The 15,590-nt window shown below is 30.9% G+C and overlaps 2 protein-coding genes across 10 annotated transcripts in view; one reads left to right on the forward strand and one right to left on the reverse strand.

Annotated features, from left to right (window-relative positions):
• The window catches only part of LOC118184218 (uncharacterized), a 96,857-nt gene extending 86,715 nt beyond the window's left edge, over nt 1–10,142 (reverse strand). Inside the window, exons 1-3 of one of the 3 annotated variants that reach the window (XR_015039244.1) lie at nt 9,357–10,142; nt 2,649–3,566; nt 1,781–1,928 (exon numbers count right to left, since the gene is read on the reverse strand). Coding sequence is in view for 2 of the 3 variants with exons in the window: in XM_085810042.1 (XP_085666168.1) it covers nt 1,781–1,928; nt 2,649–3,566; nt 9,357–9,917 (1,627 nt within the window). In the remaining variant the exon portion in view is untranslated. The remainder of the gene's footprint in view (nt 1–1,780; nt 1,929–2,648; nt 3,567–9,356) is intronic. The other 2 variants (XM_085810042.1, XM_085810041.1) reach the window with 2 other exon arrangements.
• Nucleotides 10,143–10,379: 237 nt separating this feature from the next.
• Nucleotides 10,380–15,590, forward strand: part of Uqcc1 (Ubiquinol-cytochrome c reductase complex assembly factor 1) — a 49,631-nt gene continuing 44,420 nt past the window's right edge. For 2 of the 7 annotated variants that reach the window (XM_085808916.1, XM_085808917.1), the window contains exon 1: nt 10,523–10,571. In XM_085808916.1, coding sequence (XP_085665042.1) covers nt 10,538–10,571 — 34 coding nt within the window. In that variant the 5' untranslated portion in view covers nt 10,523–10,537. Of the gene's footprint in view, nt 10,572–15,590 lie in introns of all 7 variants that reach the window. The other 5 variants (XM_035353832.2, XM_085808919.1, XM_035353840.2 and 2 more) reach the window with 5 other exon arrangements.

A 15,590-nucleotide genomic window follows, 5' to 3' on the forward strand; every position in this document is an offset into this window, starting at 1 on the left:
TTAAAGTAAACGTGTATGGAAATAATTTAAATATTTGACACTAAGTATTTGTAACTATTTTTAATGTTTGCGTATAAATTCGTTGGTGACGTTTATAATATAACAGATAATTTAGAGGTAAAAGCTTTTGGATATTTTATTTATTTTATACGTGGAAATGTTCATTCTTGGAAAGGGTATATACTTTTTCGCGATCAGGTAATTTCATGTATGTGCTTTTTACCAAGTTTAAAGATTAAGAAAATTTTCCTGCATTTTCGTGCAAATTTTTGTAATTTATGAGAAAATAGCAGTGTAGAAGAGTGTGTGCAATGCCATTTTTGTGCAATTCTGGGATGTTTTTTTAAGTAAAAATAAGTCGACGTGTAAATGGTTTATGCGTATGGGCTATTCTGAAAAACGCGCAAGGAGTTTGCGATTGTGCACTTTTTCAAAATTTTGCAGTTAATATTTGTCATGATTAAGCAGTTTTGTTACATAAAATTTCTAGCATAAGTGTAATTCGGCTAGTAGATTGTTGGAAAAAGTGTTGAGTAAACAAAAAGAAAAGAAACATGTCTTTACTTCGTGAAGACAAAATTGCGGCGAAAAAAAAAAGTAGAGGGTTGCTGTAGCAGAGTTGGTCGCCAAATTTTCGGCAAAAAATCGCCAAGTTACTATAATCCAAAGATCAACCAAAATTGGATTCGAAAAAATTGTTTTACCATTTTTTTTTCCCCAAAACGGTACTTAGTTTCCGAATACGCCTTGTAAATCAAAGTAAAAAACCTATATTAATGTGATCTCCCATTTTTAATCATTGTACTAAAATTTTTAAATCAGACACACGACTTTTTAATCTGCAGTTTTTCATGCAAGATTTTATATTATGTATTCATTCAGTTCATGTACTTGCAATCTCTGCAGTTTCACTTGATGATTCTCCATAATGACGTCACAGACTTTTTCCAGCATTATGAGTAGTAGCGACCTCAACTAAACACACAGATCACATTTCATTTACAGAACAGAATTCTGTCGGAGGTAATCCTTGTCCTGGTTATGACTATATGAGGAGAGTTAGACCTCACAGATATACACTAAATTCCGTATTGGTAATGAGAATAAAACCATTAGAAAAGCAGACAGTGTGGATATTATTCAACTAGCTCTCTCTCTCTATGTATATCATCATTCGCCCAGAAGTAAACAGTCTTCAGTGCTGGTTACTTCTGGATAGTTTCAGTTTAGTGCCAGTTAGTTTAGTTAGTGGATAGTTCTAGGCATATGATGCAGACTACCCACATACTTCATCTATACTAAGATTTATATCTTGTACACATGCTAGGGATCAACTAGGTATTTCAGAAGTTTACTTATTTGCAGTAAATATAAATATGATTATTTATAAATTGCCAATTAAGTTAATTTCGTAAGACTAGCTATAATGCTTTATTACAAAGTGAAAAATCTTTCAGGGCTTTAAAAAAAAAAAAAAAAAATACTTACTATCCTTTAGATAATTTTTCTAAAAACATTTTAAACAGATTAAAGTGAAAGGAAAATGTACACTACATCAGAAATTACATTACAAGAATCCTACAGAAAATTAGATACAGCTTTCACTACAGAACACAATGCTGGATAAACACCTTTTTCTTACTCTGCGTACAAAACATATGAGGGATATCAACACATAACCACATCATAAAATAATTCATTTCATTGTTTTACACAAAAAAAGTGAAACATTAACCAGAAAAATAAAAATAAAAAAAAAAAAAATGTGCTGGAAACCAACCTTTCAAATAACTTTTCAATGAGGGGTTATCTTCTAATCGAGACTGCAGAGCTAGAAATTCTCTAAAGCGCCTTTTGATACTCACTACATGCTTTACAAATTGCGGCGTTTCTGATGAGTTTCCAGTATCATGGAAAATGCCAGAATACTACACATAAAAATAATTAGTTAGAAATATGAAATCTTAAAATTTAATACATAACAGTGCATAAGGCATAGCTGCCAATCTTGAAATGTGAAAGAATGGAAGGTTCTAGCAAAAAAAGGGAGGGGGAGTTTCCTGGAGGTTTTTACACTGCTGGCATGACTATATTAAAAGAAATTACTGTAACTGAACTATTTACATGATTCTGATATAAAATACATTAATATTTAATTAGATATTTAAATTTTATAACTTTTAACTAATTTTATTTCGTAATTTTCTTAATTTTATATTGCAAAAATACTGAGTAGGGAAAACAAACTTTTATTTACCAAAGTGCTTTTAAAACAATTAATATAAAATTAATAGTTAATATATATGCTTCTCTGTGGATAAACTTGATAATGTACCATTTAGTGATGTAAAACAAAATTAAATACAAATATTAATTGAACAAACATTGGTTGAATCTTTGTAAAAAATTCTACAAAAGTCTACAGTAGATTGAAACAATTCAGAAATTTAACAAGAAATGTTATGCTTAAAATCACAAGGAGTGGGGGAATGGAAGTTTGCATAATTTAAAGTTTCATTAATTTAATAAATATTATTTATTATAAGGAAACATTTTCTTTAATAAAGGCTACACATTAAGAACCAAGATATAACCAGGAAAGTTGGCAGCTATGCATAAGACTATGAATCAAAGTTAAATAAGCTTACCTGAATACAGTACAGTGTATATGGAACTAATCCAGCTTCACTTTGTTGTAGGGTATCAGTAATTTTTACATCAGTGAATAATGTAGGTACTTCAATCTCCACAGCTTCTTCTGCTTGCTCTATATTACTAAAATTTACATTACTAGAATTTGAATCTGACTTGAGCGCAACCAACATTTTATTATTTTCACTTTGTAAAACAATGTTGTAGTCTTTTACATTTAAAGCTCTTAACTGTGGCATTTGACGAATATAATCTGCACTTCTTGACCTCTTAATTGTAGAAAGGGAGGAAACAGCTGGAGAATCTCCACAACTTAAAACTGCAGCATTCAAAAATTCATTATCTACTAAATTAATGTTACTTGATGACTTTTTCCCTGATGATACAAAACAAGGAAAACTATCAGACTGAGTTCGATCACTAAATTTTCTATTAAGGGCTTCTTTATCAATATAATGAATTTGGCCTCTATCACAAACAGCTTGATTTTCAAAAGGAACAGGTAACATGTCTTGGGTGATAAATTCATCACTTGTTTCACTTAACCTTCTTGCAGATGAATCTTCTGATGACAATAAAATTTCAGGCTTTATATTAGCATACTCTTTAGAATAAAGAGCACTATCTTTTAAACGTAACTCATCTACATCAGAACCTCCACTTATTTCTGTATAGTTTGTAACTAATTTTAAGATCCAGCTATTTAGACGTGATGAATCAGAAAGAACATTTACAAGAGGAAACATTACATTTTCAGTTAAAATTTCAATCACAACAGCATGTAATAAAGGTCGACATTTACTATGAAAGGAATTATCATAAGCAGCTGGACCAAAACAATCCAATAAAGTACTAACTAAACTCTGTAAGTAACACCACTCAGTTAAAATGTCTTTGGCAGCCCAGTGTTTCATCTGAAAAAAAAAAAAAAAAAGAAAAGAAAAGAAAAATAAAGGAGAAAGTGTGGTTTTTCCTTCCCTTTAAATACACACACACATATATAGTATATATACATGCACATATAAAATTTATAAATTAAAAGTAATATAGATTATACTATCCCGGGAAAATACTATAAATTGAATTAAAAGCACCCTGAAATTTATAACAAAGTAAGATGCAAATTGTTACGAAGGTATTTAAAAAACATTTTAAGAAATTATCAGTTAAAAATCATTAAAAAATTTTTATAAATATTCAAAATTTATTTATAATTATTTTAATGCTCTGAATTGACTTCTCTAATTCAAAACATTGAATCCTGAACAATTAAGGAGTACTGAATTCATATTTTGTTCCACTTGACTTTTGAGCAAAATTATTAAAAGAAATGGATAAAAGAATAAAAACTATTTACAATATTTACACTTAATCTCAAAATGTGAAGCAATTACCCCTTGAAAGTAATAGCAATTACCCCTAAAATAAGAATCAGAATGATAGGCTGCCAGTTTTTGTCTAGTATGAAATTTCTGTCTTTTCTATTTCTGGACAGCCCACAAGCAGCTCAGCGGAAAAAACATTGAACACTGAATAATTCGGTCTGTGGTTTAAATCCCGCCAAATGGGATGACTGTATGGGTGTTTTCATGGTTTTCCTCATGTGAAACATGTGTATGAGCCAGTTTCCCTTAGAAGTTCCTCCAAAAAGGCATCCCTCCTTAGACAGACGCCTCTCAAAGGCTTTGCCATAATGAAATAAACTGAATCATTATCGGACAACATGCTTCAAATAGTTTTTGTTAAAAACTGTATGCATATCAGTTTTAAAACAGTGTTACCGATGGTTGTAATATCTTGCAGATAGAACTAGTCAAAATCTAAAATAACTGCAACATGAGCAAAGCATTAATTCTTAAAAAAGATTCCTTAAGATGCTTATACAAATGTCTTAGAAAGTTTCTATGATTCATTTCCCTGTTTCACAACCTATATTGCTCTGATTAGGCATTTTTAAGTATAAAATCAAGGTTTCTTCTGATATAAAAATATCGGCTGATCTTTGGAATATGGTAACTGGTAGTATGGCAACATTTTGGAGGCAATAAAGGTTACTACCTAGGACTTTGGTAATAATGTGAGAAGTACTCAGTTCCGATTACGCATTATTTTGTGCGAGGGAAATGAGAGATCATGAGATATGTCATGTGACATTAATGGACGAATTACAGTTCTTTAATCGGAAAAGGGGGGAAATCTGGAAATTTTGTATTTAGCTTTATTCTGTGTTGTGTGAAACAGGGTTGGTTAATTTTTGGATCCCATGGCCCTAACTAAAGTGAATTCGAAATGGGTATTTAGGCATTGTGATAAAGAGAATTTTGCTTTTTATTTAGCGGAGGACGTATGGAGGAAAAATTCGCAGAAAAAAACCTTCAATAATTTTATTGAATGAATTAGAAAAGTGTATCCTCCCCGTAATCAAGATTCTGAAGAAGATTAGGTAAGTTAGTATTTTTAATTATTTGAGAATATTATTTTTATGCATTGTTCTAAATGTAAGGAGTAAATAAAGTAATATGGTATTATTGGAAAGTTGTTATTAGCAATGATTTAGTTTAAAGTAGTTAGGATTGTAAGCTAATTTTTATTAATTTAATGTATGTGCTTATTTATATTTTAAGTAGTGTTTTTGAATTTAATTATATTTTAATTAAATGATAGTTATTTTGTGAATTATATGTTTGTAGGAATTTGATATACATTTCAGTGGAAGTAAATGTGCATGGAAATAATTTAAATATTTGACACTAAGTATTTGTAACCATTTATAATGTTTGCGGTATGAATTCGTTGGTGACATTTATTATATAATAGATAATTTAGAGGTAAAAGTTTTCGGATATTTTATGCATGGAAAAATGTTCATCTTTGGAAACGGTATATACGTTTTCGTGATCAGGTAATTTCATATATGTTCTTTTTACCGGATTTAAAGATTCACAAAATTTTCATGCATTTTCGTGAAATTTTTCTAATTTATGAGAAAAAAGCAGTGTACATGGATATAGTGAAGAGTGTGCGCAATGCCATTTTTGTGCAATTCTGGGATGGTTTTTTTAAGTAAAAATAAGTCAACGTGTACATGGTTTAGTGATATTTTAATTAAATGATAGTTATTTTGTGAATTTTATGTTTGTAGGAATTTGGTATACGCTTCAGTTAAAGTAAACGTGTATGGAAATAATTTAAATATTTGACACTAAGTATTTGTAACCATTTTTAATGTTTTGTTATGAATTCGTTGGTGACGTTTATAATAGATAATTTAGAGGTAAAAGCTTTTGGATATTTTATTTATTTTATACGTGGAAATGTTCATCCTTGGATAGGGTATATAATTTTTTGCAATCAGGTAATTTCATATACAGTCAAAAGTCGTTAATTCGGACACCCATAATCCGGACCTCAAAGCTAAAAACTTTCTGCACATGCGCTGCGTTGACACATGCGCATAAGCGTAAGACATTTTACGTCTGCGCATATGCGTGTGCGCAAGTGCAGAATACGTTTTCGCGTGTGCGTTTTATGTATAAGGGACGGTATAAGCTAAAATTATCTAATTATCTATTTCAGTTAATGATGATGATTGCATTGTTCCTTAATTTTCTAAATGGATACGGCTTATTATTTTTTGAAGACTGTAAGAGCAATACTATAAAAGTAAACTTGAACTTTCGATTATGTCAAATGGCATTTCCGATTCTGGAGCTCCCAAAGGATCTACAAAATGAAAGTATGTTTTGATGTCCATCAAACAAAAAGTGGAATTGCTGCAAAAAATGGATAAAGACATGAAGAATGTGACAGAGAGGTTAGTGAAAACGAAAAAATTTCGATTGACAAGTTAGTCAGTATTCTCGGCACAGCAATTAACGGGACTTGAACAGCGGAACTTTGTAACTGAACAAGAAATTATGTCTGTTTATAGAAATAAAGAGAAAGTATTATCACATAAAACGAAGCAACTTAAACAACTTACATTGAAAGAAATGTTTAATAAACAAATAAATATTATGCTTTTTTTTTGTAAATTTTGATATCCTTTAGATCATAATTGTTCTTGATTTCACAAATTACGGTTTCATATTTTTAATTTTAAAATTTCTGCATGCCATCTTACGAGATTTAAACTGATGATCTATAATCCGGAATCGCTGAAGTCCCGACGAGTCCGGATTAACGACTTTTGACTGTATGTGCTTTTTACAGAGTTTAAAGATTCAGAAAATTTTCCTGCATTTTCATGCAAATTTTTGTAATTTATGAGAAAATAGCAGTGTAGATGGATAAAGTCAAGAGTGTGTACAATGCCATTTTTGTGCAATTCTGGGATGTTTTTTTAAGTAAAAATAAGTTGACGTGTATATGGTTACTGTGTATGTGCGATTTTGAAAGCGCGGCAAGGAGTTTGCGATTCTGCACTTTTTCCCAATTTTGCAGTTAATATTTGTCATGATTAAGCAGTTTTGTTCCATAAAATTTCTAGCATAAGCGTAATTCGGCTAGCAGATTGTTGGAAAAAGTGTTGAGTAAATAAAAAGAAAAGAAACATAAAGACAAAATGGCGGCGAAAAAAAAAAGGGTTGCTGTAGCAGAGTTGGGCGCCAAAAAATTGCCAAGTTACCATAATCCAAAGATCAACCAAAATATCTTCTTAGCAATCTTAACATTATTACATCAAGTTTAGAGACACAAATTAACAGCTTTTGAAAGCAAAAGTAGTAATAGGATTTCTTTTGAAATCAATACTGGTTCTAACAATGAACATAAAATCTCGCTTTATGTTAGCATGCTTAGATACATAATATGTCAGCACGATCTCACTTTATGTTAGTACCTAGATGTGTATCAGAAGAGGATCAGACAGACTGTGGCATTAGATGCTCAATACACAGGAAAAATACTACGACTGTTGTCATGTTTAAAGTGGAGGGGGACAGTAACTTTTCAGTTTTTATACAGTATAAAACTATTACATACAGCTTCAATTTACTTAAAAGAAAAAAAGGCTGAGCTTTGCAATATGGTAACAGGTAGTTTGGCGACATTTTGGAGGCGATAAAGGTTACTGTCTAGGACTTTGGTAATAACGTGAGAAGCACTCAGTTCCGATTACGCATTATTTTGTGTGAGGGAAATGAGAGATCATGAGATATGTCATGTGACATTAATGGACGAATTACAGTTCTTTAATCGGAAAAGGGGGTAAATTTGGAAAAATTATTTTGAATTAAGCTTCATTGTGTGTTGTGTGAAATAGTGTTGATTAATTTTCGGATTGCATGGCGCTATGTAAAGTGAATTCTAAATTTTTAATACGTAATAATTAATAATAAGTTGACTACTGGATTTTGGATTTAGAAATTAGCAGTAGTACTGCAGCCGACTGTAGGGAAGTGTGCGTGCCACGTAATGAAGATTCTGAAGAAGATTAGGTAAGTTAGTATTTTTAATCATTTGAGGATATTATTTTTATGCATTGTTCTAAATGTAAGGATTAAATAAATTAATATGGTATTATTGGAAAATTCTTATTAGCAATGATTTAGTTTAAAGTAATTAGGATTGTAATCTAATTTTTATTAATTTAATGTATGTGCTTATTTATATTTTAAGTAGTGTTTTTTAATTTAATGATCGTGATTTTGTGAGTTATATGTCTGTAGTACTTTGGAATACGTTTGAGTATTTTCATGCATTTTTGTGAAATTTTTCTAATTTTTGAGAAAAAAGCAGTGTACATGGATATAGTGAAGAGTGTGCGCAATGCCATTTTTGTGCAATTCTGGGATGGTTTTTTCAAGTAAAAATAAGTCGACGTGTACATGGTTTAGTTATATTTTAATTAAATGATAGTTATTTTGTGAATTTTATGTTTGTAGGAATTTGGTATACGTTTCAGTTGAAGTAAACGTGTATGGAAATAATTTAAATATTTGACACTAAGTATTTGTAACTATTTTTAATGTTTGCGTATAAATTCGTTGGTGACGTTTATAATATAACAGATAATTTAGAGGTAAAAGCTTTTGGATATTTTATTTATTTTATACGTGGAAATGTTCATTCTTGGAAAGGGTATATACTTTTTCGCGATCAGGTAATTTCATATATGTGCTTTTTACCAAGTTTAAAGATTAAGAAAATTTTCCTGCATTTTCGTGCAAATTTTTGTAATTTATGAGAAAATAGCAGTGTAGAAGAGTGTGTGCAATGCCATTTTTGTGCAATTCTGGGATGTTTTTTTAAGTAAAAATAAGTCGACGTGTAAATGGTTTATGTGTATGTGCTATTCTGAAAAACGCGCAAGGAGTTTGCGATTGTTCACTTTTTCCCAATTTTGCAGTTAATATTTGTCATGATTAAGCAGTTTTGTTACATAAAATTTCTAGCATAAGTGTAATTCAGCTAGTAGATTGTTGGAAAAAGTGTTGAGTAAATAAAAAGAAAAGAAACATGTCTTTACTTCGTGAAGACAAAATTGCGGCGAAAAAAAAATAGAGGGTTGCTGTAGCAGAGTTGGTCGCCAAAAAATCACCAAGTTACCATAATCGAAAGATGAACCGAAAAAAAAACATACAATGTTAAGGCTGTTGATGTAAACTAAACAACACTAAAATTCATTAATACAAAATGAAGATACAAATTTCGAAATTAACGTTATAAAACTCAGTTCATAGATAATAATATTAAAAAAATACCTCAAAATTCTCCAGTTTAAATTGCTCGGACTTCTTCTTTGTATCAAGAAAATGAGAGAAAAAATGAAGGTAAAGTTCTAGAATTACATAGGACAATCTCTTTTTCTCTATACTTGAAATACTATAACACAGATTCAAAAGCGACTCCTTTATATTAGTATTAAGATATGACACAAATTCTTCGCTGTCAGTGATTTTATTATACCAGGAATGTATATAATACTGCGATATCTTGGATACTATGACATTAATTTCAGTCTCTAAGTTCGCGAATTCTCCACAGTGCTGAACATTTAAATGCTCAGAAGTTCTCATAGATACTTTCTCGGAGAAGAATATATACTTGAAGAAAGTATACATCTTTTTTCCTATTAGGTAACAATAAAAAATTCCTCCCCATATTTTGGCGATAAGAAAGACAACAAATTGGTTCCTGCTCAAAACATGTGAAAAATAATACACTATGAAAGAACATGTTATCAATGCGATAAATGTATTAAAATTATCGATCAATATACATGTAAAAATTCCTAATACAACAAATAACAAATCTGAAAACATTACATTTCACTATCTTTCGGAATATCATAACCCAGCTGACGGCCAACTACTTATACTATAGTTTCAAAAAAAAAAAAAAAAAAAACTACTGATTGTTAGAAAACTATAACATCCAGGATTACATCAAAATTTTAACGCATTTCTCTATACAGCTCTTTTTGAATCAATCGAAATTCAGAACACAAAGCAACATGTAAGAGACCGAACACCAAAACAAATTATTACATTGAAGTTGTAGTGAGTTCTATTGACGTAATGTTTGCTGATACAAAATTAAGAATTGAGACTTGACTAAGATCTGAAACTTTTAATGTGTCATTTGCCTAGGGTTTTACTCTTGTGTATTCTGAAGTATATAAATCCATACTGAAAAAAGAATGTAGGCAAATAAGGTTCCTTATAATCTTTATTCCTCGTGACCTATCCATACTTTTATCTTGTCACACTTGTTTAGTTTTTGTACTTTTTGGCCAAAAGACTCGTTGAAAATGCAGCCAAATTATAAATATCAAAAATACCAAAATTGTCAGTAGTTGCCAAATTAATTATATAACTGCTGCTGTTATTTCTTTGGTACTAATAATTTTCTTTGTTGGCAGTTTAATTTTAAAGTGAAACTTATGGTGAATTATGATCTTTTGTTCCTGTTTGTATGTATGTTTTCATTTAATATTAATGTGACAGTTTATTTTTCCTCTTGATGTAACTACACTCGGAGGAGTGCTAATCTGAGAACTTTGGGAAAATTGTTCATCTGATTTTATACGCTGAGTATTTAATTACAAACCGATGTACCATATTCGCATATTCACTGTAATTTTTTCACGTAAACCAATATCTTCCATGTGATTGGGGGGGGGGGTTGTTGTAAGAATAGCCATGCCCTTCTTTCTGCCTCTTTTTTTTGGAGGGTGGGGGAGGGGGAGGGGGAGAGAGAAGTTCTAGCAATTTTGTAGAACGTTAAAGCGAAGTTGCTGATATAGTTTAATTCATTTTATTGACATACACCATATAATATTTTCATGGGCTGTGCTGTGTGATAGCTTTCCAGGTGCATGGAGAATGGCATGCAGTGTGCAAGCTTTTCTAGTTAATTTTTATACAAAGGACTAAAATTATAAGCCATCTGGGTTAACATTAGAGTATATTATTTAAATGTAAGGTATATGTAATAGGGCTAAAATGCAGAATCGCCCACTTTGTTTGGCACTTTTTACAATAGTAAGAAGAATTGTATTTCTGTCAATTTACTTTGACTTTTTAAGTGAAAATAGGTCAATGTGTACATGGATAAAGTCAAGGGTGGGCATAATGCCATTTTTGTGCAATTCTGGGATTTTTTTTTAAGTGAAAATAGGTTGATGTGTACATGGATACCGAGTATAAGCAATTCTCAAAAACGTGCCAAGCAGTGGGCGATTCTGCAGTTTCTCCAAACGAACTTCAAAATCAATTGTGCAACATTTCTATGGGTGAGCACCAGGAAGGGTAAATCATTAGAAGCAAGTTTGAAATTATTCAGAAACCTTTGGCATTATTTACTGCACCTTTTGCTCATGAAAAATTCTGCCTTCAAGCAAAACTGCATTAGTGCACTTTATTTTTACTGTCATGAGCGTCCTTAAAGTAATCATTAGTAAGACACAAGTCATCATTCATTTTTAGTGATAGCTTGTACCAAAAAGATGATCTAAGATTAAAAAAAAAAATATGTTTTGGGGTACCATATTTACTGTCCTATTTCACTTCATTCCAGGTGAATTTGATGCTGTTTGTGTACATGTGTAATGTTAGAATTGTTTTAGAGTTGTTTAATTGATTGTTTATTTTTGCAGTGTGTTTTATTAGTAAGTTCTTGAAGTGTATGTTGAAGATAATATGTCATAAAATTTGAAGTGACACATCAGCTATCAGCTTGTATGGTCCCACCGGGCGGCAGAATTAAGGAAAGACAAAGGGATGCACTTGGTAGCAGAATTTATGACCTACAGAGACAGCATTAGCCAGTAAAAGATCCAGTGCCGCCTCTCAATAAGCCCTAAGTATATGTGGGAATTTATTTATTCAGGACTCAAATAAGCATGTGTAAGAAATAGACATAAATATAATAAATAATTAAACAAATACAATTCAGGCTTAATTGTCTCGGTGTGCAATAGAAGCAAGATAAAATTTAACGGAACAACTTGCCTTTAGTCGCCAATCTCATCATACATAGCCAAATATAGCTAAATTTTATGATGATAGCTGCAAATTTTAAAGGTTTTCGGATATCGTAAATCAAAGGTGAAATTTTCCAATTAACGGATTCTGTAAAGAAATGCGGAGAAGTGGTAATAAATGAAGATGATATAAAAGAAGGCTTTCATTACAATGGCAATGCTTCTCAATCATCAGTCAATTAATAAATGGCGAAATCTGTAGTATGGTTCCAGATCGAGATAATATCACTACCGATAGTGAAGAAAGTGACAAAGGGGTTACTGAAAATGAAAAAATTTCAATTGACAAGTTAGTCGGAATTCTAGACACAGCAATTACAGGATTTCAACAATGTAACTGAACAAGAAATTATGTCTTTTTACAGAATTAAATATAAAGCATTAGCACAATAAACAAAGCAGTTTAAACAACGTGCATTGAAAGAAATGTTTAATAAAGTAAACAACTGAATAGTAAGACTTTTTTTTTTTTTTTGGTAAATTTTGATACCCTTTAGAACGTAAATGCTTCATTATTTCATAAATTGCAATTTCATATTTTTAATTTTATAATTTCTACATGCCATCTTACTATTACATTTAAACTGCTGATCTAATATCTGGAATCACGGAAGTCCCGACGAGTCTGAATCTCGGACTTTGTACTGTATTTGCAGTTCGACATTAAATTTACCTCTTTACAGAACCAGTCTTTTGATGTAAATTTTAATCCTAAATGACGATGTGATAAAGGCTAATTGCCTATGTGCCTCGTAATTGAACCCTTCCTTGGTCCTTAGTCCACCATAGCAGCATTTAACATATAAAACATGTAGACCAATTTCTGAATGATATTCATAATGCTAGGAGATTTGCTGTTTATTGATACAGTACAAAGTCTTTAATCCAGACTCATCGGGACTTCGGCGATTCCGGATTATAGATCATCAATTTAAATCTGGTAAGATGGCATGCAAAAATTATAAAATTAAAAATATGAAACTGTAATTTATGAAATAAACAGCAATTATGATCTAAAGGGTATCAAAATTTACAAAAAAAGAAAAGCTTAATATTTATTTGTTTACTTTATGAAACATTTCTTTCAATGCAAGTTGCTTCGTTTTCATGTGCTAATACTTTCTCTTTAATTCTATAAACAGACATCATTTTCTTGTTCAGTTACAAAGTTCCCCTGTTCAAATCTTGTAATTGCTGTGCCGAGAATACTGACTACCTTGTGAATCAAAATTTTTTCGTTTTCACTAACCTCTCTGTCACTTTCTTCATGCCTTTATCTATTTTTTGCAACATTTCTACTTTTTGTTTGATGGACATCGAAACATGCTTTCGCTTTGTTGATCCTTTGGCAGCTCCAGAATCGGAAACTCTTTTTGACATAATCGAAAGTTCAAGCTTACTTTTTATAAAATTGCTCTAACAGTCTGCAAAAAATAATAAGCCGGATGCAATTAGAAGTTTAAGGAACAACACAATCTGCAACATTAAATGAAATAGATAATTTTAGCCTAGCTTATACCATCCGTTATACATTAAATGCATTAATTATGTGCATGCATAAACGCTACGCATGTCCAGAAAGTTTGTAGCTTTGAGGTCAGGATTATTGATCATTCCTGATTATGGACGTCCGCATTAAAGACTTTGTACTGTATTATAGAAATGACATGTCTTGTTCTTCGTTATAATGCAATCAAAGGGGTTGTTCGTGTGGTATGACTATAATCCCATTTCAACATGAATATTCAAGCTCCAGATTTGTTTTGATGAAATGTGGAATTGTCATCAATTCTAGATAAACTAGTGCTTTACTTAATGCTTCTAGAAATATTGCAAAAGTCCAAACTGCATTCTGTTAGTTAAGTAATTCTCCCAACTCTGTCAAATGATCATAATTTTTTCCTCTTTTTATGATGAGGCGAGTTTATATATTAGCAACACTACATTAGTTGAGTTCACTTAGTAGATTATTTGTAGATATCTTTTATGCCCAATGAGTCGAGCTCCTGCCAGTGTTACTCATGCATCATATTTGCATTTATACTGAGATTGTTACCATTTGCATCTGCTAAAATAAACTATCAGTCCTGCAAGTTTCCAGTAAATCTAAATTTTCTTTTATGGTATTGCAGTTTCATTGAGTAGTAGAATGTGATGCAGTTTGATGGTTGGGGATTGTTCAATCAAATGAAATCACGGTTTAAACTGTATATTTACTATATAGTTCATATACTTACCATAGTTCAAAACCATATATTTTATCAAATTAATATTATTCAGTGGTGCTAATACTAATGGATCACTTTTCCATAATAGCCAAAGCACAAACTTTTTACATTTTAGGGGTTCAAATACATTTTTAGTACCATTTTTAATACTTCTTTTAGTGTTCAGGAAAAGGTTTTATATCTTTAACTGCGAGTTTAAGGAAATATCTTTAACTGCGAGTTCATGTTTTTCTAGTCTTAACCCGTTCACAACAGGCATCTCTGTTACCGAAGCGTTGTCTTGGGACGGCGCGTTAACCGGATGCATCGTCTTGTGGGGACAGGCAATTCGCACTGCTAAGCCTAACTTTGGAAAACATTTGCATAAATTAAATTTTTCATCCAATTGTTCCAGTTTTTGGTACATTATGAGAAGAACATTCAGGTAGTTTTCAGAATTAATTTTAAAGCTTTATTATTATATTTTCCTTAAAATTTTTATAAAATACTCATTCTAGAATAATATAATTTTCTCCTTATCTCACATATAAATATATATGGAAAAATATCCAAAGAATTGCAGATTTTATTTAAAACAACACATAATTAAAATTAAAAAATATTAAAACTGTCTTTCATAAAAATTCAACGTGCAAGCAACGAAAAGGAAGCAATTTTTCAAAAAAGAGACAGTGTATGATATTCTTTGCAACATGGGTGGACGCGAAGTCCAACGTTGCATATGTCACAGGAATAGAATATCTGCTGCCATTTTACTCAGCAAATTTGACTCATTTAGCATTTGTGTATGTTGTTCTACAGTCAGATAGTGCTTTTGTTTCGCCATTAAAAAAAAAAAAAAAAAAAAAAAAAACTTTTGCTAAGCGATACAAAATATTTGTCTCAATGCCACAAAACTCAAAGAGTAATCAAAAAGTATCTAATGATAGAACATCTACACTATAACGGTCTAAAAAATAAAATAAAAATAATTAATAAATTAAATTAAAAAGTTTTCCAGACCATTGAGAACATGTTCATTTGTTAATATAAAATGACACAGTAAGAGCCATTACATTACTCAGCACTAACGAATTAGCTTTTGTGTATGTTCTACGTTCAGATACTGCTTTCGTCTGCTATTAAAAAAAATGCGTTTCGCTGATGATACAAAATATTCATCTCAATGCCAGAAAAATCTAAGAGTAATAAAAAAAAGGAAAAATCTAAGAATAATAGAATAA

This window comes from Stegodyphus dumicola, chromosome X2 (assembly GCF_044657685.1).
Source record: "Stegodyphus dumicola isolate Sdum_Otavi_A_Nest chromosome X2, ASM4465768v1".
NCBI classification, from domain to species: domain Eukaryota; kingdom Metazoa; phylum Arthropoda; class Arachnida; order Araneae; family Eresidae; genus Stegodyphus; species Stegodyphus dumicola.